We start from the raw sequence: 23,767 nt of genomic DNA on the forward strand, positions 1-23,767 counted from the left end.
TTGATGAGCGATAACTTGACATGGAAATACTTTTGATAGTCTAATGTTTATTTCAAACGTATTTGTCATACTAAAACCACATTAAATATGGTATTCTTAGTCGAAATATATATTTGATATTTCTGTTGCTATCAACACATCTTTCTTTAATGATATTTAATAAGGCATCATTGACTACGGCTTTGAACCGCACTAAGCTGCTTTATCAATATTACTATAAAAACAATGTTATGATGCGAATTTTTGGATGTCCTGACAGTATTGTTACGGATTAATCACATATTTTTTTTTTGTAGTGGGTTCAACTTTTCAGTGGGTTTTCAAATGCGTCTGAATTGTTTTGATCAAATAGTTAAGATATCTTACAGAAAACCTAAAATACTATGTAGATAACTCCACAGTAGGCACACTCTGTATCAAAGCCGTAGGTCATCCAAATATTTCTCACGTTAATTCTTCTGCAACAGTTCACATATAACTCTTGATCCACCGCAAGAATTTTGCTACATCGGTGAACACCGCAAAATGATTGGGATCGCATGTGATCTTGTCTTGCAGCGCAGCGCTCACTGACACAATTCCCCGAAGGTACCATCGATTGCTCTGTTTGAAGACCATTCCACCGCCACTGTCTCCGTTACATACTGAAGTTCCTACAAAAAGAAAAAAGAAATAGATGTTCAATTCTCGAAAAGAATAATGGTATCCCACAGTATTACCATTTCTAAACCCAGCGCAGTAAGAAGTATTTGAGGTCACTTTGCTGAAAAAGTCCCGATTGGACCAGATGCACGTTTCGTGCGCCACCACCGGCATCTGCGCAAACGACAGCTCTTCGCTGACCAATCCACGTTCATTATAGCCCCATCCGGGAACGAATCCGATCTTGTTGATCAAAACTTTATAATCCTCGTCGAAACTCCACAGGCAAGCCGGCCGAACGAAGTTGTCGTACTTGACATCAGACTTTAGCCTTAGCAGGGCCACATCGGCAAAGAAGCGCTCGTAGTTGTAGTCCGGATGGATGTGAATACGTTCGACCTTGGCATCCTGCTCAGGACCGTTCCACTTTTTCAGGTTGGTCTTACCCAAGTAGATGAGTAAACTGTCTGCATCTATTGGTCGACGACTTTTCTCCAAGGCTACGCAATGTGCCGCAGTTAGGATCAACCGAGTAGATATCAGCGTAGATCCACAGAGATACCGAAGTTCAGTTACGGACGAACGATACAGAGCGCCATGCCAGGGGAATTGGGCATGCTGAGCAGAGTTGCCATGCACCACTAGAGGATTCGCCTTAGGTACCACCGTGCCGCAGATGTCGTTGTCGTATGAATTGATGTAGTGCGTCTGGAAAGAGCAATAGTGAGATTTTGTGCGATGGTTTTATATTTAGATTGATATTACTGAAGTTTCAACTGGCTGAATGAATGCATAGTCTCCCTGGAAGTACGATGGCTTCTTGGTAGTGCTTCTCGAGTTGTGTTGTTGATAGTCACCTTGGAAATACGAAGACTCCGTGGTCGTTGTACGCTCAGTGAATGAGTGACGATCGTTTTTAGGAGTTGTAGTCCTAGCGTTTGCGTAGTATCTGTTGTCGTTGGTGTTTTCGTAACTGGGAGCTGGTTGACGAATTGCTCTGGATGTTGATGTTTCCGTTGAGGGTTTCTTCCAAATCGATGGGTCTTGAATCGGGTCGTAATCCTCGTGATTAACTCCCGCGGAAGATGGTCTGCTTTGTTGGTTATTGGTCCCAACTGACGTGTTAGATGATTCTGAAAATCTACGGATTTCTTGTATTATTTCGATACTATTCAAATTTTTCCAGGAGTACCTTGTTTCCACTTTTGAAGAATCATCGCGAATCTCTGATTTGGGTTTCACATTCAAGAAAGAATTGTTCTGGGTAGGGTTATTATTATAGTTAGCAGGAATGTTAGTATCAGATTCATAGCGTACTGAATTGATTGCTTGAACGGAATGGTCTGTTATTTCATGCAAATTATCACGGCTGCAATGTTATTTTACAAATTTATTGAAATACATATATTAAACCGTACGGTGTTACCTGTTGGGTCCATTTTCTCGTCTTATCGGATCATCTGGATACACGATCGGTTTATCGTACGGGTTGGTTGCAATCGGTTTGATATGATGACGATCAGCAGTTGCGGGCCTAAGAGTAGGGATGTCTACGCAGATATTCTGACCATTGAAGCGCACTTGCCGAAGCCCTGGAGATCGTCCGTACTCTGAATGTTTAACGTAAAACTTTAAAATCAATGTCTCCCCAGCATTCAAACGGTATGTCTTGTCTTCGATGTGAAACCGTAGATTATCCTTGGTCGTGACATCTTTGAAATATGCCCCGAATACGTAAACTTGCCCGTCAAAAATCACATCAACGAAGATCCCATGCAACGGGACATTGGTTTTCAGTCGTAACGTTCCATACCACGTGTCCGAGGTGTCCTCTTTTTCGTCATAGCTGAATACTGCAGGGCATGGCGACGTTTTTTGATGGCTGCATCGAATTACCACTGCCAGAACTATTGTCAGAAGAAGATGCTAGAGGGAGATAAAAGTTCGAATTGTATTAACGAGAATGACTGTTGATTCTGCTTTCAGAAGTATCCGCTCTATAGCTATACAGTTTGTTGAGGTATAACTCAATATCTACGAACGATGACTGAGTTTTAATTATATAACTTGATTCAATGATCGATTACTGTGCAAATCGTGACAATAAGTTATGATCGGTCATGATATTTAGTCAATACAAGCATTCTTCCGTGACCCGATATTTAATCGTTTATATTTGAAGGAAATGATAACATCAAATTCAGGGACATGTAGAAAAACTCCCTACTTACTACTTACTACTACTTACTAATTAGACCAGAACTCGCTTTTAAGTAAAATTGTCAAGTTGCTGTCAGTTTTCGGAATATATCAATGGATAATGTTTGACTACATGTATCTTCCTTCATTTCAGAAGGGGGATAGAAACCTCAGTTTTATGGAAAATGTAATCAAAATTTCAATTTATTATGCTGCCTATAAAAACATAACTGTCCCATATTGAGTTTCGATCCAACACCTTTTTTCATCGCAATATTCATGTTTTAATACAGGTCGGACTCGATTATCAAGAGTAAGTATCGATTTTTTTCACTCCGGATAATCAAATCCTCCGGATAATCGAATCACTAAAAGAAAAATTATAATCTTCGATAAAAGAACTTAAATATTATCTTTTTTTATTGTTTTAGTTATATGATGGAGTGGCGTACCCAAAAATTATTTCTAGGAACATTAGGGGTCTTGAGAAGAAAACACCAGCATACAAAAAACTTTTTTCAAACCCTCTTTTCTTACCTTCGTACAAAACTGATAAACCATTCATATTGTATATTGCAATACTGAATTGTCTCAAATTCATGCCTAAATTTATGGGTCTCCTAATAATCGAGTTCGAGTCCGGCCTGTATATACTTTTCCTGTGAGGGAGGCACATTGATACTACACACGAAATATGGAACAACTTTTTCAATCTGCAAGATAACTCCAGCTTGCCAACGACAATCAAGACAGGCTTGGTGAAAATCGCTAGTTTTCATTCAGGTTCCCAGCCAGGCTTGATATAAAATCTTCTGCGATGCAATGAGGCGATTTTGCCATTTTTCTGAGAAGTAAAAACTGAACTCAAAATTTTCAACACTGATCTTTCAACTCTATCTTGTTGCGATGCTCACCTTTACTCACACTTTAAAAGAACTCTTGAGTGTCCCGCCCAAACAAGACTATCCTCGGGGAGTTGTGATGGAAAAAAATGATGAAATTTTACTCTGTTGTGTTTCGTGCTGCATCTTCCTCGCTCATTTTTCGTTGCCTCTCTGCTTAGCATTTTTTCGCTCCCTCGCAAAGAGGCAAAGGCAGCACGCTGCTCTAGAGTATGTCACCGAACTCTGATGATGTTGAGGAGTATTATCAAGCCTGATCCCGGCTCACAGTGACATTTCATGACTACAGAATCTGATCTCACGTTGACGCTCATATTGAAAAATAAAGGCATAATAGTCTTAGTCTATATATTGCTGTTTGCGTTTGACGTGCAAATCCACTCTAACTGAGCTCCAAATGCGGTGACACAAAGTAACCAAAGGATACTTAGCAACCATGATCCATATCACCGCCAACCTAGCAAATAAAATCAAATTTTTTCACACAGCAATATAAACTTTCATTGAGCATCATTGAGCAACTTCGAAACTTGATTTATGTTCAAGTTTATATTTTTTGCTGATCAATAGAAGCAAAATTAGTAATCTGTGTGTTGGTGCTGAATGAATATGGCATCCAGAAATTGTCTGGAAAAATATAAAGATTTGTATGGGAACTCAACCTTTAAACTTTGAACGTTATTTTTTCAATACTTACTTATTCCATATGGGACAGTTATGCCTTTATGGACAGTATAGTGGTTCGAAAAAATTTGCAGTATTTTCTTGAATCTACGCAACTGAAGTCAAACCATGAAGAGAAATTGAAAATATAGGTTGAAGTTTGGAAGAACTGAAGCAAGATCGATTAGAGCATTATTCTTCTTTTGAGGAGCTCCAGGAGAGGAGTTACGAAATTTACAAAATAGAAACCTCACGTTGAGACCGTCAACAGGCCCTGTATCACAAGCATAACAACATCGATGAGTCAACGAGTTGGACTTACGAAGGATGACGTTTGAGTAACCAATCACATCGAGGGCGTTTGTCTTGTCAAAATGGCCAAACTGTAGTAGGCTTTGATGAACATTAGTTATATACAGTCATGCCTTTTTGAGTCGATATTTGAATGGATCATCGACTCATGGAAATATCAAGTCATGGAACAGAAATGCTTTGGAAAGCTGTTTGAGGGGACCATCATAGCACAGACAAACAGACGTAACACTCTAATTTTTTTCATAGCACAGCAGAATAGCGCCCAATTCTAATATTTGGTGGTTGGCCGATGGGCCATTCGTGGCGCTCGCATCACTTTTGTTTGAATTTGACATTTGCTCACTACCGCCACCTAGTTCGCGGTTGGCCAAATGAAGTATTTTTAGCATTGGGCGTAAATGTTCACGTGACTATATTTGAAATTTATAATTGCTCTAGCTGTTACGTCCGTTTGTCTGTGATCATAGTAACCAAGAAATTTTGTTTTTAGTATGGTTCCACGAGTCGATATCGCGTCATGGAACTCATGTAAGTATCACAGTAATGTCAGAATAAAGCGATCCTTGCAGCGAATCGCTGTAGACAGGATGTCGTGGGTCCGATCCATCTGACAAGCCAATCGGGCGCTTTGTCATCATAGAAGATCCTGTCTCTGTCCATGTCGATAGCCTGTGTTTCGCTCAAGAGAAGTAAAGAAATTCCTGTAGCGTAATCCGGGGTAACATTGATAAGCGGGTAACATTGATCGGTATGATCCTTCTCGTAAAACGTTCGAATCATCATTTCTCGAAAACTTAGTCAAACTGACTCAAGTCAGAAACAAATTTACTTTATCAATCCTACGTGTTTCGCAGACGAAATTCTATACGTCCTGCTCTAAACCAACTTGACTTTTCACTTTTAGAACGTTGAATTGCAGGACTTACAAAACGACTTAAGTACGATTTTAAACTTTCGCAACCTAACGATTACTATCACCGCTCCGTTGTATGGAGAGACAAAGTGACTTAACCACGAGTCACAACAAAACACTACTTGAGTCGATTTTACTATGGTACAAAAACGTCGTAAGTAACTGAATGAAACGACTTATCATTTTGTCATACATTTTTTGTGGAAAACGTGGCAACTGTCTAGTATTTTAACGCGAGGTGATTGCATGCAAAATTAGAGCGATTTTTTTAGTCAGCAATTGATTTTTCTTGATTGTTAATTAATAATCGCCATTTAATTTCATCTTGTTGCAGATATACTTCTGAATGACAGCTTATCTAGCCTAATGACAGCTATTGAAAAATGTTAGAGAAGCTGCAAATTGTAAATTCAACAATTATAATTAATCACTGGCAAAATATTCTACGAAAACAACAACCGATCATAAAATTGTACAGTTTTTATATCAAAATTCCCAATATATGTGAAAACTTTTGACATTGACTTGTTTGTTACACATTAATTTTCCAGAAATTTTACGTTATTTTGTAACTGATATGAAACTATACTTAAACTGCCATTAAATAACACTGCAGTCAATGTGGTGTATGGGAAGCAAATATAAACTTCATGCAGTTATACTTATGGCACACTTGTGCTATGCGTACCATGGTACAATTATTTTGAAATGAATTTCTAACTGATAATTGTCTACATTCAAAGCTATAATAATTTTCTTGACAACTTGTACCGTGGTATAGACCTTTTCGTGTGATAGCTCCGTGTATGCATTTGTTTAAATCTGCTGAAGAGCGGTGCATACACGGGCATGTCATTTCCATAGAAGAACTGTCAAACAGCTTCCGGATCAGCTGATTTGAAACGTCTTGTGAAAAGGCCTATATACCAGGCACGGTTTACAATATTTATAAGGTTATATATTCCGAAAAGTGACAGCTACTTAACGACGTCATTCCTATCTACCCCGAGCAATTTTTTTGAAAAAATAATGTAACTCATTCGGTTTGACAGCTTTAGTTTAAGTTACATGCGAGGCAAAATGCAACAGCATGTAATGTCAACAAAGCTTTAGCTACAATGTATTAGTTACCAAAATTTGAAGTATTGTTAATAAGATATGCTACAAATTATCTGAAATGCAACGGCAATGTAATTTGTTTTATTTACATAAAATATTGCATTTGTTACCAGTGTTACTTGGGTTGTGCTTATTCTGCATATCGAGAGAAGTGAGACGAGTAAAACGTATGGAGGAGAAGAATGAACCACGAGCTTGCGCAACTCTACGATGAACCCAGTATCACGAAAGTCGCCAAAGCTGAAAGGGTACGATGGGCGGGACAGGTTGTGAGAATGCCGGACAACAATCCCGCAAAAATGGTGTTCAACTCAAATCCGGCCGGTACAAGACGAAGGGGAGCGCAACGAGCTAAGAGGTTTGACCATGTGGAGCAGGATCTTGGAAGTGTGGGGCGATCGAGGAATTGGAGGTTAGCAGCCATGGACCGAGTTAGTTGGCGTAACATTGTGGCGCAAGTCATGTCTTGAAGGACGTAGAGCCAGCAAAAGTAAAGTAAGTAAGAGACGAGTAAACTGAGGTGACATGCTAAGTTGGCTTCCATTTGTGATCAGCTCGTCTTAATTAACAGAACAAGCATGAATGAAAAAGCAGAATGAAACGTCAAAAACACAAGGGTTGATCAATTTGCTGGGAGAGGATGGTAATGCGATTGGTAAACGTCATCCTTGCAATTTTTTTGACGATATCTGAGAAGAAGCCATCGTTGAATCGCAATCAGTAACTCATCTCATCTGCGGAAAGTTTTTGCTTTCCTGAGCGTTTTGAATTAATAAACTGTAATTATTATTTACCTGGAAGTTAATTTGCGTACTCAAAGGCAGATGCGTATTTAAACACTTACCGTGTCATGCCCTATAACCGTGGGATTGATATCAACTAAAGTTTGAATCAGCTATGAAAACAACGTTGTTATAATTTTCAGTTTTTGTTTCGTATCTTTTTCTGCCTGCGTTGCATCTCTGCTAGAACAGAACTTGCTTCTAAACTTAATGTACTATGAGAACTGAAAAATTTATTTAAAATGCCTAAATCCAGAAAAAAAGTTCCTTGACCAGCTAGGATTCAAATTCGCCTTTTTGAATCGCGATCTAGTAAGATTTTGATTTTGTGATTTGAATTTAAGAATGTTGCTCAGCACGTGTAAATGAACCAGGGCATTTTAAATTTTTGGGAATTTCATACAATACAATCGACAAGCATAGACAAAAGTGAAATTCCATTATGACGATCATTCCACGATGTCGCAACGCAGTTAGTACGCAGCAAGTGCACTTTGTTCTGGAAATTCGATTCCTTTTCATACTTGTAATTCCCCATACGTAATACAAGCGAACGCAGCAGCTCGATAAACTTCCTTAAGCACCTTCATCGATGCATGAAGCGGTTTATTCTTATAAAACCGGATTTTCATTCCGAACTGCTCACTGGATTACCATTTATCATTTACCATTATCAATTAAATTCACTATTTTTCTTTTGATTTTCTAATCACACTTAATTAATTACAGATATTAACCTTCATTGCTTCTGGGATGATCCTCACATTAAGCTGAATTTCACCTGTCCACTGAGGTGCTGCACTACTATTCCCTTAGTTACCCTCTGATCGATTAATCACTCTCACTAATGGCTCCCTTGCGCACCTTTTAACGCCCTTAACTTAGAACACAATTGAAGTCTCGATCTAACCGGCGCGGAATAAAAAATGCAACTAATACTGCATCCCAGCCAAACGGCGCAGGTACGACAGGTTGCAGCGACTAGCTTAGAACTAGTTTGAAGGGGCATTTCCCTAAATGACGTGGCATTCTTAGTGTGCATTTATGTTACTTGTCTAAGTTAACTCGGATAAAAATAATCTTAAGTATCGAACATGTGTTCAATCATAAAGTGATTAACCATTTATCGACGCCTCGTAGATACTTGGAAGTACAGTGCACAGTGCAGGATCGTTTACTTTGTTGTAGTAGGCACTTCTAATTTTCATCATTTCCAAGGAAAAATCACTATGCCAAAAAATTGTAAACTTTGAAAACGGGTCATCATAAGATGTTTTCAGGCCATAACACCTAAATAGTGTAATGTATCTTCCATAGTGTTTGATACAAAACCAATGTGCAGCTAAAAACGATATATCACTGTACAATACATAGTCGAATCAGAATCTAAACGACCAGATCACTCGGGTCAGATTTCGTTTGTTAGTCGTACTTACATCTAAACAACAAGCATGTTCTAGTCTGGGTTGACTTCTAGAGAGAGAGAGAGAGTGGTTGTATTTACCTAGTAGCTTTTCTAGACAGAACGCCACAAACAAACGGCAATTAAGATGACTCCTACCGGTTAACGCTAATACCGGTCATCGAGCCGCATTTATCGTTGTTAATCTGTTAAATAGTATCTCGTTCGCTAGTATGTAGTGGTGATCATTCTGACGCCTATTGGCGACGCCAGTTCCCGACAGTTTTAACGGCGAGGACGGACGCTGTGAATCAACCGAAGCATATGAGCGTAAACGCGTGTTTTTACTAGCAAGTGGAATTTTTTGGATCGAACGCTTAGGCAGGCATCGAATGGAGAGGAAACTCACTAAGGTGTTGATACCTAAATTGATACTAAATTCCGAGACGTCAGATTTGAATCCGGTTTATGGTAAAGTTTTAGCTGATAAATGTATCTAACAGTATCAGCTCAACACTTTTTTTTAATATCTTTATTAGTATCATACCAAACATTTCATTCATTTCTTATATCTTCTTATATCTTGGTAAAACAAATTTCAGATTTTATTAACATTTTGTTAACAACATATTACATTTCATTTGCCGTAGCTGTTCAGATTTTTTACAGGTGAGTTGATTTCACCTGCTTATAAGAGAAAAAAAAACACGTTTTCAATTTACTTAACCTAACTTAACCTAAATATATGACGCATTAATCGTGGCAATAGAAGATTGTAACGATTTTTGCTTGAAATTATTAGCTATTTTATTTGACATTTGTTTCAATGTTACAACATTGGTACCGTTTTGATTCATATTACGGACAGATTCAAATTCCGGACACTATAGTTTGTATGGGAAACATTTCACAAGAAATGTTTCAATTTTTGCCGTTCAAAAGTTCTCACTTTCGAGGCTTGTTTTAGTCAACATCTTCCATAGATATCTATGAAAATTTATAATGCTCAGCTGCCTTAGACGCCTCTTTAGTGGTTTGCCGATCTCAATTAATGATATGACTTTTCTATCTATGATTTTCATGAGCTGTCCGGAATTCGAATCAAAGTGTCCGGAATACGAGGCAAAAGTAAGGACGTGTCCGGAATAAGAATCATGAAAAGTCCACACATTTCTATTTATTTAAAATTATTCATTATGCGGAATCAAAATCTTCATCCATCATTCGAAAGTTAATTGTTTTGAAGGCTCGATAACGCGAAGGAATCATACAGAATGATTCATTATATATGCTTTCTGATTAGTTATACTTCACTGAGGCCTTAAGTGTCCGTAATATGAATCAAAACGGTACTATACCAGGGAGGAAGCTTCAGAATCATTTTCAAAATTTTATTATGAAAATCCTCTGCAGAGCTTTCTTCCTGGTATCCCGACTAGAGGTACATAACAAAAATATAATAGAATTTTATCAGAATATGATATGCATATCTTATTATGAGATAATTTTGTTAGACACCGTTATCCACAGAAAATATTGAAACAAAAATATATCACATTGTGATATATTTATTTTGAATATATTTCTTTTTGTTTATTTTTAACAATTTTATAATAAAATTAAATACACATCTGTGCATTTTAATCAACTTGAGTTTTTGAATCAAGAAAAATATAATTTTTTTTTTGAGAAGTATGAAAGAGAAATCTCTCGGGTTTGTAAAACTAGCCAAACAGTAACAAAATGTTATGAGCTTAATTTAATCATTGAATAATTGCAAGTGATTTAAAAGTGACTTGATGCGACTTTAAATTGCTTGTTTTATATCATAACATACTTTTTCCAATCTATTGTACCGAATATGAAGTTTTATTAAATTTTTTTATATATGTAATTTATAAAAAAGCTGGTTATAACCATATATGTTTCTGTCTACTATTAAAAGCTCGTAACTTAGTAAGTTACTGTGTACATTATACAGTATTATAATTTTGATACTTTCTATCAAAAATTATAACTGGACTTGATATGTTTTTGATAGATTATCAATCAAGATCTCCTGCCTAAATCCCCCATATTCGGAACAACTGACCATGATAGGCGGCACTCTTTGCTTCCTCACTTAAATCAAATACCCGGGGCTAGAGGCTGCTTCGATTTGGTGTTCGGAAAATTTGTCTAGAGCATCGAACTGATTGCTCATTTCGATACAATTATTCATTTCACCCTTGGAAGAAAGTTCGCATTCCGGGAAAACGTCCTTTCTTCCATTCTTGCCACGTTTAGTGACAGTTATAAATCCCACTTTTTTGGAAGAAAGTTGTGAATTCAGAGATTCAACCTTCCTTTTGTTTGTTGTTGATACCATGTTTAGTGAATAAGCGAAAGAAGACGTGACCTTCGAGAGGTTTTTTTTTCCCAAGACGGTGTCCAAGAAGGATTACCACCGCTAGCTTTCGCCAACGGGTCCAACAAAAAATCGAAGGCACGGGTCCAAACAAGGATCGTAAAGGGATCAATAGTAGAAAAAATAGTACTGAAAAGTACTGTTTTAGTAGCACTGAAAAGTACCGTTTTAAATTTTAGCACTGAAAAGCACTGTTTTTGTAGCACTGAAGAGTACTGTTTTATTGCTTTAGGTAGTTTTTTAAAAACTTCCAAGAACAGAGAGAATTCGTGTACGCACAGCACGAAGGTACGATGTGCACTGTACATGATATCTTTGTTACTTTTGCACCAGTGCACTAAACAGCTTTTTTATGATTTTTTTCATCGTGTTTGTTGTTTGATAAGAGGAATGCATATTCAGAACAAAATTGTAAAAGATGTTATTTTTTAACATTCATGAAAAGATTTTTGGATGAACTTGTCGGCTAAGTAGAACTCACTCATTGTAAACGCTTTGAATGGGAATGAATTATTATACCTGAAGTGAAAACATTCAATGATTCGAGACGTTCTTAGATTGTTTCCAGTATCCGAGTCCAATTAATAACGTTGGAATTGTGAGTTTATTGGCTTAGGTGTCCGGTACTGGAGAATTTCCCCTATATTTTTACGTTCAGGTTTATCACAATATCGGTAGTAAAACAAACAAACCAAACAGTTAAATCTAGACTAATTTAATTTCCAATAATTTATGTTTACATGTGTAACTGTCATTCAAATTTCGTAATAGTGAGTTTTGTTCATTTTTACAAAATCAAATTTGATCACTCTGTTGAACAAAGCAGTTCCCCAACTGTTCACATCGCAATCGTCACTTTATCACACGACCTCCCATAGACGACATCCGCATGCTGCATTTGTTTTCCTAATATGTTCTTCACATTTCCCGATCATCGTTCACCATCTGCATACAATGCACAAAGTGCACTCCGATGCACACGCACAGCGAAAGAGAGAGAGAGAGAGCCGCCGACAAGGTCGTGAACATAAAACAGCGGGAAAGGCCGGGCGCTGCCTTTGCGCGATGCGTTGTCGTGATTGTTGATTTAGTCCCACCATCATTCTCGCTATCGCGCGACATGTTTCCGTTCGAGTGAAGTATATGCATACACTCTACGCGGAGCGGATAGAATACGTTGCGGGAAAATGCACTTATATGCGCTGAGAATTTATAGACAGAGTATATAATTAAAACCTTCTTGCACTGATGTCTTTTTTTGTACGGCAAAAAGTTTTTGCGGTTTCCTATGAGAAAATGAAAATGCTCCATAGTATCAGTATCAGTATTGGATCAGTAGATATTTTTGTGTGTTCTTATTATCACTCATGTAAAAAAATGAACTAACCATAATAAATATCAGGATAAGTATTGTGTTTTGCAATAAAAAATCCGCGGAACACCATCCGGTTTTTATTTTCTATGGAGCATATTCAATTTCTTATTGGTGCATTAAATATGCTGCCTTTTCATTCCCGACGACGACAGTTTGTCAGCCACCGAAGAGTGTTCATGGAAATGATAATTTCCCGGATAACCTGCTGCCCGGTCGGTGCTTATAGCTACGACGAGAAAATGCGAGCGAAGTGCTCGCAGAAAATGTTTGCTGCTGAGCATGAGAGACCCATCCATGGACAACAGCTGGTTAGTAATGTCTGCGCAGATGCGTCCCTGGTGTTGGTAAGGCGAGCCGATACGGAAGGCTCGGCCGCTTATTCCATACCACGACCACGAATGGTTATAGCAAAACAAGAATCGAAGGAGTGACTCAGGGAATATGAGTGCAGAGGATCTTGGCAAATTGCAGGAATCAAAATTGTTGAAGTCTTGTTATATTTACAGGAGTTCCTCATATATGACGCTCTTATTCCTCCAAAATCTTGTTTTGGTATTACTCTGTGGCACAACAACGTATGTTAAGTAAGCATTCAGGACATTCTTCTTACGCATATGCCACCTGTCTTCTTCTTCTTCTTCTTCTTCTTCTTGGCATTAACGTCCTCACTGGGACAGAGCCTGCTTCTCAGCTTAGTGTTTTTATGAGCACTTCCACAGTTATTAACTGAGAGCTTTATTTGCCAAAGTTGTCATTTTTGCATTCGTACATATATCGTTTGGCAGGTACGACGATACTATATGTCCAGGGAAGTCAAGGAAATTTCCATTACGAAAAGATCCTGGACACCTTCAGCGTTGCTTTGCTTTGAAGCCGCGGACTCTAATCACTCGGCTAAGACCTTCCTCCTGTGACAACGTCTAATATTCAGCTTTGTGTTCTATGGCCACTTCATTAGCAAGGAAAAAAAAAACAAATCTTTCCGGTTTTAATATCTAATAATATTAGAAAACAATTGTTATGTTCAAAAAGTGAATAAATGATAGTGGAAAAATTGAAGAATGGAAGTGATTTCGTTGACTCGTGTTCTAGATACTGTGAATCAAATTGTTTTTGGCTGTTTCATGCTTTGCAACGAACCGTCCGGAATTATTTACATAGAACACAGGATTTCAGAGAACCAATCCGGTGAGTTTGTTCCAGTTTGATACTTTTTCTTTTGTAAGTTTTAGGGACCGTATTTTTTGTGCCTTGTAGAATTCCGGTCGTTTCTTGAACGAAAAATATTTTTTCGGAGTTAGATATTTTTGTTCGGTTCGCGTGTTCTGTTCGGGCGGGTGTTACGCAGTTTACAATGGGTTGTGAGTGCTTTTTTAACCGTTCGATGACCCAGGAGGAATCGATTCTGCTTTTTGTATAATTCTGAGCAGAAAAACATAGTGTGTTGTCCTCACTGTTTAGTTCAAACGCGCTTCCTTTCTTTTTTCGATTATCCTAGAAACTGTACCATCGGTCCTTTTTTTTTATTGGTATTTTTTTTTTTTTACGGTCGGCTTTGTTTGTGTTTTACGCGCATTATTGTCTTTTTTTACAGACGATGACCCTGGAGGGATCGGTTTTGTTCTTTACTGGCTATTGAGCAACAAAAATATTACCGCACAATCAAAAATCATTACTCCAAATACTATTTATACAATAAATAAACTGTTGCTTTCTCTTTTGATTGCCGGAATTCAAAAGACTAAATAATTACCACCTAATCACAATTGCTCTGGGTCCATCGCTAGCTTTTCAGGCGAATCCTGACGTGACCTTATACCCCTCCCAACCCCCACCTCCGTTGCACTTATGAGGGCGTCGCTGAGTCGGTGGCCTCTCATTAAGTAAGTGTTACATCAACATATCCTTCCCCTATCCTAAGTTACGGTAAAGATGGGCGTGGCCGGGAATAGCAATATTCATGCTTTTAATATTCTTGTTTATGATTAGAACAAGGTATACTCCCCTGCCTTGTTCCTGAAAGCAGTCAGGATGAGATTATTAAAAAGAAACATGAATGTTGCTAGTATCCAATCTACGAAGTATACCGTAACAACGCTAACGCTAACGCTAACGCTAACGCTAACGCTAACGCTAACGCTAACGCTAACGCTAACGCTATGGCCACTTCATTAGCAAGTACCATGATATGTCCAGGGAAGATAAGAAAAAAAAAATCTAATTCTAAGATGCTCTAACCTATTAGTATCAGCATGGTTTAGTTTGCATCAACTAACTACAAGAGGAAGGTCACTCAGCAGTTCTTCTCATCATCATCAAAATAACCTGAAAACAATACCATAAAAATGATTAATTCTCTAAAATTGTGAAAGATGCACCTCCCTGGGTCAAGGGGGCGAAAATTTGTAAAATAAAATTTGAGGGGCGAAAATTCCAGAAAGGGGGCGAAAAAGCTAACACGGGATTGAAAAAATAATACACATAATCTTTGTAGGTCACTCATCTGAAGGTTAATCAATTCCAAACTTTTCCAGGACTATTTTACCTTAGATTGTTGTATTTCTAATCATGGTCGTTTTAAAATTATGATAGACAACACTTAATGATTGTCAAACACAAAATGTTTATGTTCTGCATTCAGGCATTTTAATATCATGTGAGTTTTAAGAATGGTCGGTATAAGAGATTTTCACATGGTCGGAATGATTAGTCACAGATAACATTTAAATCACACAACATATTTTGGATGTACCAAATATTTGTCAGAGGTTTTTTTTTTTTTGCAAATGCCTAATATTTTATATAAGGAACTTTTGTATGGAAACTTTGCGAGACCTTTCAAAAACGCACAATTGCAAACAAAATTATATGCATGTAAAAAAAACCCTTTGGTTGCAAAACATTGCATTTGGTTCTATTTTGGAGAGTTTCGCCTCCAACTATACCTAACCTATACATACATTACATCCAGTAAATAATTCCTAATAATTGTGGGCTATCGATATTTAAAAAAAATATATGTTTTAATGTACATAAGAGTTATTGTATTATGATTCTATGGGTATGCGAGTCGAGAATAAATTATGGCACACAGCGCTAATCGAATCACGAATCAGGGGGGCGATTTCAGATAAATATAGGTCTCAAGGGGGCGAAAGTTGAAAAAGTTTGGGAAGCACTGGATTAGACCAATAACATTGGAACAAATGACTTTTAAAACAATACGAGCCATTGTTAAACGCATTATAAAAGCATTGTTTCTTTTGAAATGTTCGTTTATATTCTTAACTATTTGATATTGTAGATTAGTATTTGACTTTTTTTTAATTAAAATTATGTTTGAAAAATGGATTTATGCCACTTTTTTGGAAAGTGGCCCTTTTTTCAGAGCCCCGTTTTTTTTTCCTATTTAATCAAAGGATATTCTCCATTTAAATTTCAATCTCTTCTACTCCCTTAAGACTTGACGGACTCCGATAAAACTTTCAGAGTAGCTTCTAGCGGTACAAATAAACCAAAAGGGGAAGAAGAAAATTTTAGACTTCCGGATATAGATACTCAACAAAAGCCTTTCTTCAAAATTTTAATGAAATTCCTTGAAAATTTAGAAGTGATTTTATAATTTAAATATTTATTACATAGAACTTTTATTTATAATCAAATGTTAATTAGCCTTGCCTTGGGGTCATATTGACGTCAAATTCAAATCGCAATAACTTCGCGAAATTTGAACGTAAAGTCAGGTCTCCTATACGACGGTGCCACCCACTTTCCTCCCATGACTATTTCTCAGCAGATTTCAATAGGATGAAGCTGATTTTATGTTTCCGGCTGGCAAATACTATGAGCTTATTACCTGCGAATTTCACCTGAATAGATCGCACAACTGCTGAGAATTTGCGGTTGGCGTAAAATGGGTGGTAGCGGTTAATAGGAGACCTGAATGTATTTTCGATTTTTCTGCAATTAAAGAAAAAAAAATTCAATTTAGTTTTACTAAAAATATAAGAAAATTCAAAAGGAGTTCATCACGTTGTCCACGTACAAAGGGGTTGTCAAAATAACTGGGATGGGCCGACTTCGGAGTGCTGTAAATTAGTAACTTGTAAATAACTTTGTTATTTAAGTACTGGACGGATCAACTAATTTAGTTTTGAGAGATGATCTATGATTACCGGGTACCGGTGGTTTCCGGATTTCCGGAAGCATATCTTATGAAGTAAAATTATGACGTGTTTTTAGCAAAGACATCAGTTGAAAATTCAAAATTTTACTGCACATGGAGATAAATGTTGAAGTTATGAAGAGATTGGTGCGCCAAGTATTACATAATTTATCCACTCAAAATATGTCGAGCAATATTTTTTCTCCATAGTATTTTAACGGTTTTCGGCTCATTCAGTCTAGACTGAAAGAGCCGAAAACTGGCAGTCTAGACTGAATGAGCCGAAAACCGTTAAAATACTAGTGATTTTTTTCTCCATAGTTCATCATGATTAATCCCATTATACATTGAAAACGAGTCTTGGACAGATTTGGCCTCTCATGGCGCCGCCAAGTGCCCCGGGGAAACCTTGTTTAGAGGACATTTCGCTTTTGACACCAAAAGATATCATGCGACGGCTCATTCTTCATATTTTGTCGTAAACAGGCCAACTGTAGCTGTTCAGCTGTTGAGATTACGGTGAAATTCACGGATTACGGTAAAATAATTTAAGTGTGTAGATTAGTTGACCCGTCCAGTACTTTTTAAAGAACTGAAATGTTTGACAAAATTACAGCATTCCTAAGTTGGCCAATTTTTTGCCTGTCCCAGTTATTTTGATAACCCCCTTTATGTCTTTGTTGTTTTTCGCTAAACTCTCAGCATACAGATAAGATGTGCTACATAGGTCAGTCGATTTTTGATGGTTTGAATCATTAACGTCCACGAGTTAAAATTTACATCATGTAAGAAAATGGGGAGACGTCATTTGCTTTTACAACATAATTACTGTAAAACACAAATCTGTTCATTTTACCCACAGTTCCCCAAAAATTGTTTGATATGCAATCCTTATGTCTGATTAGTTTGATATTTAGCAACTGAGGGAAACTAGTTTAGTTCGAAACCTTATGTACCGTTTTGATTCATATTACGGACATGTTTAAGACCTTTTTGAAGCATAAGCCATCTAAAAGCATATAAATAAAATAATTTCTTATGATACTTCAGCATTGTCATGCTATCAAAACACTTACATTTCGAATGGTAGATGAACATTTGAATTCCACAACTTGAATAAAATTAAATAAATAGAAATGAAGAAATGATTGTTATTCCGAACACCTCCACAATTTTGTTTCTTTTTCCGGACGCTTTGATTCGAATTCCGGACAGCGAGTGAAAAGCAACGTCAGAAGAGTAAAATTGTTAATTAAACCAAGGGTGGAGGGCGGCTGTCAAATGGGAGTAAAATTGAAAAGCCGCCAACCTAAGTCTAGAACCAGTCTTAAAGCTTAACGCGGAAAACAATAATTAATATTACGCAAAATTACAGGTAATCAATGCGCTTTAAAGATATTGTTTGCAAGCAGTGATTTCCTACGTGCTACTGCAGTGCGCTGTTGGTAATTTAATCAGCAAATTCTGCTAAATTCCAAAAAATGAATGTTTTCGAGAAAATTGATTACGCCTTCACCATTGTTTGATCATTATTTTGTATGGTTGTTTACATTCTAGAAACAGCGACACGTTGGGGTAGCAATAAAGAGCCACCAGTACCTCCCTTGAATCAAACACTTAGCATGGATCATTAGCGTGATCCAAATTTTGAAATTTTTGCTCCCCTATGAATAACGATTTTTATTGTGGTGAATAGCATCCTCTCAAAGTTTGAAGTGATTCGGAAGTAATTTGACTGTGCACACGCCATTTGAAGTTTATATGGAGATTACTATGGAAAACGCCAAACTTTTGTGTTCAGCCCTCTATCTCTTCGTCATAATAATCTATGGAAAAGTGAACACACTCTTCTCATGTGAAATCCTTCCAGCTACAACTTTGTTATTCATCATCATAAAGTGGGTTTGCATGTGAAATGCTTCACCAACTGTTCGGCAGGCAACAGTGGAGCTCCTGGCGGGAAGAATAGATCAAAGTAATCCAGGCTACTATGTTCTACTGCAAAAAAGCAGTGTTGCTCTGAAAGTAATTGAATGATCATCTCAGCATGATTTAGACTTGGTATCAATAATAACAAATTATCCTTACGTCCTATCAAAATGTGGTCTTCGGCAAAGTTGTAGCTGGAAGGATTTCACATGAGAAGAGTTTGTTCACTTTTCCATAGATTATTATGACGAGAAGTTTGAGGACTGAACACAAAAGGTTTGCCTTTTCTATAGTAATTTCCATATAAACTGCAAATGGCGTGTGCACAGTCAAATTTCTTCCACATCTTTTCAAATTTTGGGAGAATGATTTTCATCATAATTGACACCGTTTAAGCATGGGGGAGCAAAAACTTCAAAATTTGCATCAGTCTAATGGATCATGGATTGCTAAGTAAAAAGCTTATAAAAACAAAGCTTATAAAAACAAAGCTTATAAAAACAAAGCTTATAAAAACAAGGGCTTTTGATCGGATAATTTTGAAATATTTCAATTGAAACATTTCCCATACAAAGATGAGTGTCCGGAATTTGAAGCTGTCTGGAATTTGAATCAGAACGGAACCTTATTAATGGATGGTCCCTAACTTAGTTGCAGGCATTTTCCCCAAAAAAGTTCTTTGCATCTGAGACTACACGGCTCATGTTTGAATAGGTACGCGTTTTGCCACATAGAGGGGAAGTTTCATTTTTTGTGTTGCCAAAACCGAATATGTAATCTCAATCTACAAAGATGTAGATCAAGTGCCTGTTATTGACGTAATTTTGACACCATTAGATGTGTAATCCATAGCCCTTTACCAATCTGAAAGCTTTACCAAGAGACTCTGTTACAACGATTGGAAATAATAATAATATCATTTTTCTCTCTCTCTCTCTCTCTCTCTCTCTCGCTCTCTCTCTCTATGATAATTATACACAAATTGAATGAATCAAACCAATCATATTTACGTATTTTCAGATTATATGATAGACATAATTTTATGGGCGTATTTTCAGATTATGGTGAAACCACATATGAGCTCGATTTGATTCGGTAGTGACGAACGAAAGGATCCTAACGGTAATGCATTTCAAACCTGTTTTTTCCGTTAGTTACACGAAAAATTAAATATACCCCAGAAAAAAAAAATAATGTTTTCAATAGTAGCGTAAAACTTGAATTTTAATTATCGCCAAAAATCAATAATCAGGAGAGGGTTCAAGAAAAAATGAAAAAGAATAGGGATGTTTAAGAATAAAAATTATAAAAATCAAAAACCAAAAATCATAAATTTACAAATAAAAATAAATCATTGCCCAAAAAAATCCTTTCAAATTTCGTGAATTTTTGGCGATTTGAATTTGGAATCAATTTGCGCAACTTAAAAAAATCGCATAAACGCGTTACAGCCCTTCAAAGTGCTCTTGGGTCATAATGACCCCAGAACACAGAGTAACGAAGAGTTAGTAACGTAAATTGGTCACAAATTCATCCCTATCCTTATTTACGTTCGAATACTATTTCGATCGCAATCCGTTTGCATTCCCGTTTACGCCAGCAAAACCATGTGTGGCTTGGATTCGAACGATTAGGATTCGATCGTAAGTTGGATCCGCCATAAACACGAATTAGGGTGATTATGTGAATTCGTCCCAAGGTGGGGTTGATAGGTTAGGTGAATTCTTCTTTAATTCTGAACATAGACTTCGATAGGCATTTCTACGATGAATAAAATTGCCAAAGATCGCGAAACAATCCGACACTTGTGATTCATTCGATGAAAAATATTTAGGAAGGCGACGTTGATTAACACGTAAAGGAATAACAATAATGATAAAAAACAAAATTGGTCAAAATTTCCGAATAGTTTATGCTTAATAACTTTGTTCACAAGCATCGGATTGCTTTGAGGTCTTCGACAATGTTGTTCATCGAAGAGATACCCTATCTAGATCTGTGTTCAGAATTTTTATAGAGGATAATGGGCAACCTCTGGCTATTTTTATTCGCAAAAGTAAATTTTCCCATAGTAAATCCCATACAAACCTTGAACGGCTGGCTCGTAAATATAGTTTCACCTATTGAGCTAAACTTTTGCACAGTTGTTATAGGGCTGGAGCGAGAATCTAAATTTTTCTTATAATTGTGTCCCAGGCTAGTGGACTATGGTACCTGACTTAGAACTATGCATGGGTTTATATAAAATAACTAGTGGTCCCGTCAAACTTCGTCTTGCCATCAAGTAGGCTGTTGAAAAGTGTCATAAAAACCCCATACAAAATGGTATACAGGCATGTTCCGTTTTTATCAACACGATCGGCGATTTTCAGTTGACAAAAACGGAACCGTGACAAAAACGGAATAATTTTCTTAGACAAAATATTTTACAAATTTGAAATGAAAATTGCAGTTTTGTCAGGATAATACATATTTTCATGCAAAGTATTGATGTTTAGGAGCTGTGAGGAGCATTTAGATGGTTCATTATTATAAGTTCTTTATGGAAGTTGATTGCATACTCCTATCAATCAATATGATCTTGTAATAAATCATTAAAAGTTTTAGTCTTCTTAGTAAGAATTTCAATAAATGTTATATAAGAATATTAAAACGATAATCACATAAATGCCCTTTGCATCACAAGGTACGTCATATTTGTAAAAATAATCACAAGGAAGTGGGGCAAGCTGATCATTTTTTTTAAAGAAAGATTAAACAAGAAATAACTTCTTTTTCTACTGTTCATCCTCATCCTTCTTCTTCTTCTTCTTCTTTATGGCATTACATCCCAACTGAGAAAGGACCAAACGCAATGCTGGCGAACCGGTTCCGCTGTCATTGCGTTTGGGCCTTTATGGTTTCCTGTGCTTGCCAAATTTAGCAGTTAAATGATTGGGGTGATCTTTCTTCTAAAGTTATTACTATTAACTTCGACAAGGATGTACTAATCGCCAATCTAGAATTGCACCACCATCGCCTTTTAGCTTTAAGGTCCAAACGCAATGATAGCGAAACGGCAACGGAAAGCGGAACCGGTTCGCCAGCATGAACTGTAGCATGCTTGTCGACCCAGAACCAACTTTCGTTTGTTGACAGCTCAGTCAGGATGGTGTGATTCATGCTGGTGAACCAGTTCCGCTTTCCGTTGCCGTTCCGCTATCATTGCGTTTGGGACTTTACGTTAGATCACAAATAGACTGGCAATAAACTAACTTAAGTTATAAGGTACCGGAAGTGTAGCAGTGGGGTAAGTGGATCATTTGTCCATAATAAGCATAAACACTTGAATATTTCGAATGTTTTCACACCTTTGCTTCATTTTAGGTTATATTCTCATGTACGCACTGATACTACTGTAAAACTGATAATACATGTGCACTGACACAAGCAAACTTGTTGACTGCAAAAATCAATTCATTTTAAAGTTGATTTCTGTCGATAAAAAATCCATTGTATCTCTGCCTAAAATCGAATACTATTAGTTTTTTCAACACATGGTGAACATTTCAGTTCTAATTGTATGAATCACAATGAAAAAAAACTAAATGTCAATTAATACAGATATATTGGTCATGGTACACTTACACGCACTTTTTAATGGGATGGTCTTTCGAAAACATCGTTAGGAATAATCCTGAATTCTTCTGTATAACTCAAGTGTAAAAAAAATGGATGAATTTTCTCCAAAATATTCTAGTTACAATGTTTGTTTTTGTTCAAATAAGTGTATACTAATGTACAAATATTTTTCATATTATTCTGATAAAATGAAGATTTTTTTAATTTTAAAGCTATTAAAATATATAACATAGTACTTATAACAACAATGACAGTAATATCATTCTTACTATACATGATTACAACACATTTGTTTTGAGAATAGAGTTTTTTGTATAGATGATCCACTTACCCCACCATGGTGGTTTAAGTGGATCATTTGAGGCAAATTTTCAAGTCCCTCATACTCAATACATAACAATCAGAAAAATCGAAACAAATAACGATTTGAAGTATATTAGTTCCTCATTTGTTACCCACAGAAAAAAGTTAGAATTACATTATTCAAGTTAGCTGAAAATAAGAATTAAGTTGACCATTGTTTTTTCTGTATCCACTTACCCCACTGTACCTTAGTTTTTTGTTGAGTAAAAATGATATCGAATAACTGAGAGAGAGGAGACAGCTGGCTTAGATTGCGAGCTCCCAAAATTCAAGGAAACCTGTCACCAACTGTCAATGGAAAACCAACACAATTATTGCAGATAATTTTCAAAATTGTTTCCTTCACTCAAACATATCAGAACACTTGACTAATGCAATAGTGAAATAATCATGTAAGTCTATCAGGCCGTTCTGGCAACAACATCTTCTACAGACTGCTTAGTTTTTCTGGACCTTTTCCCCTACCCTTTGGAACATGATCTAATCAATTGCTGTTTGCTATGATTTGTGCAATGCTTTCGAGTTTAAGAGATAGAAGGTAATGTCCAAAACATGACAAGGTCGACAGTCTTATAAAGAATAAAATAAACTCGATCATACCTCTTGCCATTGCCCAAACATTCTAGAGATTCCCAAGTGCATCCCTTATCAAAAAGAGCTGAACATGTATGGGATCGTCCATTAATCATGTAAGCGGTTATGAGGAGAGGCAGGGGGATTTGAGATGTCTTAAGGGCCATATAAATTATTTTATATTTTCATACACAAATTTATACCATAGGGGGAGGGGGGGTATATATGTCTATCGAATTTACATGGAAAATTCTTTTAAGCCAAATTATATAAGAAAAAGGAGAGGTCTCTGCAACTCTCTTAAGTACGTATTCAACTAATCACACATTCCAGTTGTTGCTAGGACGTGGCCAGAGCAACTCTCGATTGTTGAAGGATGGGCCAATCTTGTCCAACA

The 23,767-nt window shown here is 36.8% G+C and overlaps 1 protein-coding gene across 2 annotated transcripts; it reads right to left on the reverse strand.

The window, feature by feature from the left end:
- Nucleotides 1–8,467, reverse strand: LOC5567682 (serine protease easter). Of its 2 annotated transcripts, XM_021850970.1 has the most exons (6): nt 8,273–8,467; nt 2,069–2,568; nt 1,835–2,011; nt 1,408–1,783; nt 720–1,350; nt 1–653 (listed from the first exon to the last, which is right to left on the reverse strand). In XM_021850970.1, exons 1-6 carry the CDS (start codon nt 8,276–8,278, stop codon nt 469–471), a joined length of 1,875 nt encoding a protein of 624 aa, XP_021706662.1. In that variant the 5' UTR covers nt 8,279–8,467; the 3' UTR covers nt 1–468. The 2 variants fall into 2 exon arrangements, with proteins under 2 accessions (XP_021706662.1, XP_021706663.1); XM_021850971.1 differs by lacking the exon at nt 1,835–2,011.
- Between the last annotated feature and the right edge of the window lie 15,300 nt (nt 8,468–23,767).

Source organism: Aedes aegypti, chromosome 3 (genome assembly GCF_002204515.2).
Source record: "Aedes aegypti strain LVP_AGWG chromosome 3, AaegL5.0 Primary Assembly, whole genome shotgun sequence".
In the NCBI taxonomy this organism is placed as follows: Eukaryota; Metazoa; Arthropoda; class Insecta; order Diptera; family Culicidae; genus Aedes; species Aedes aegypti.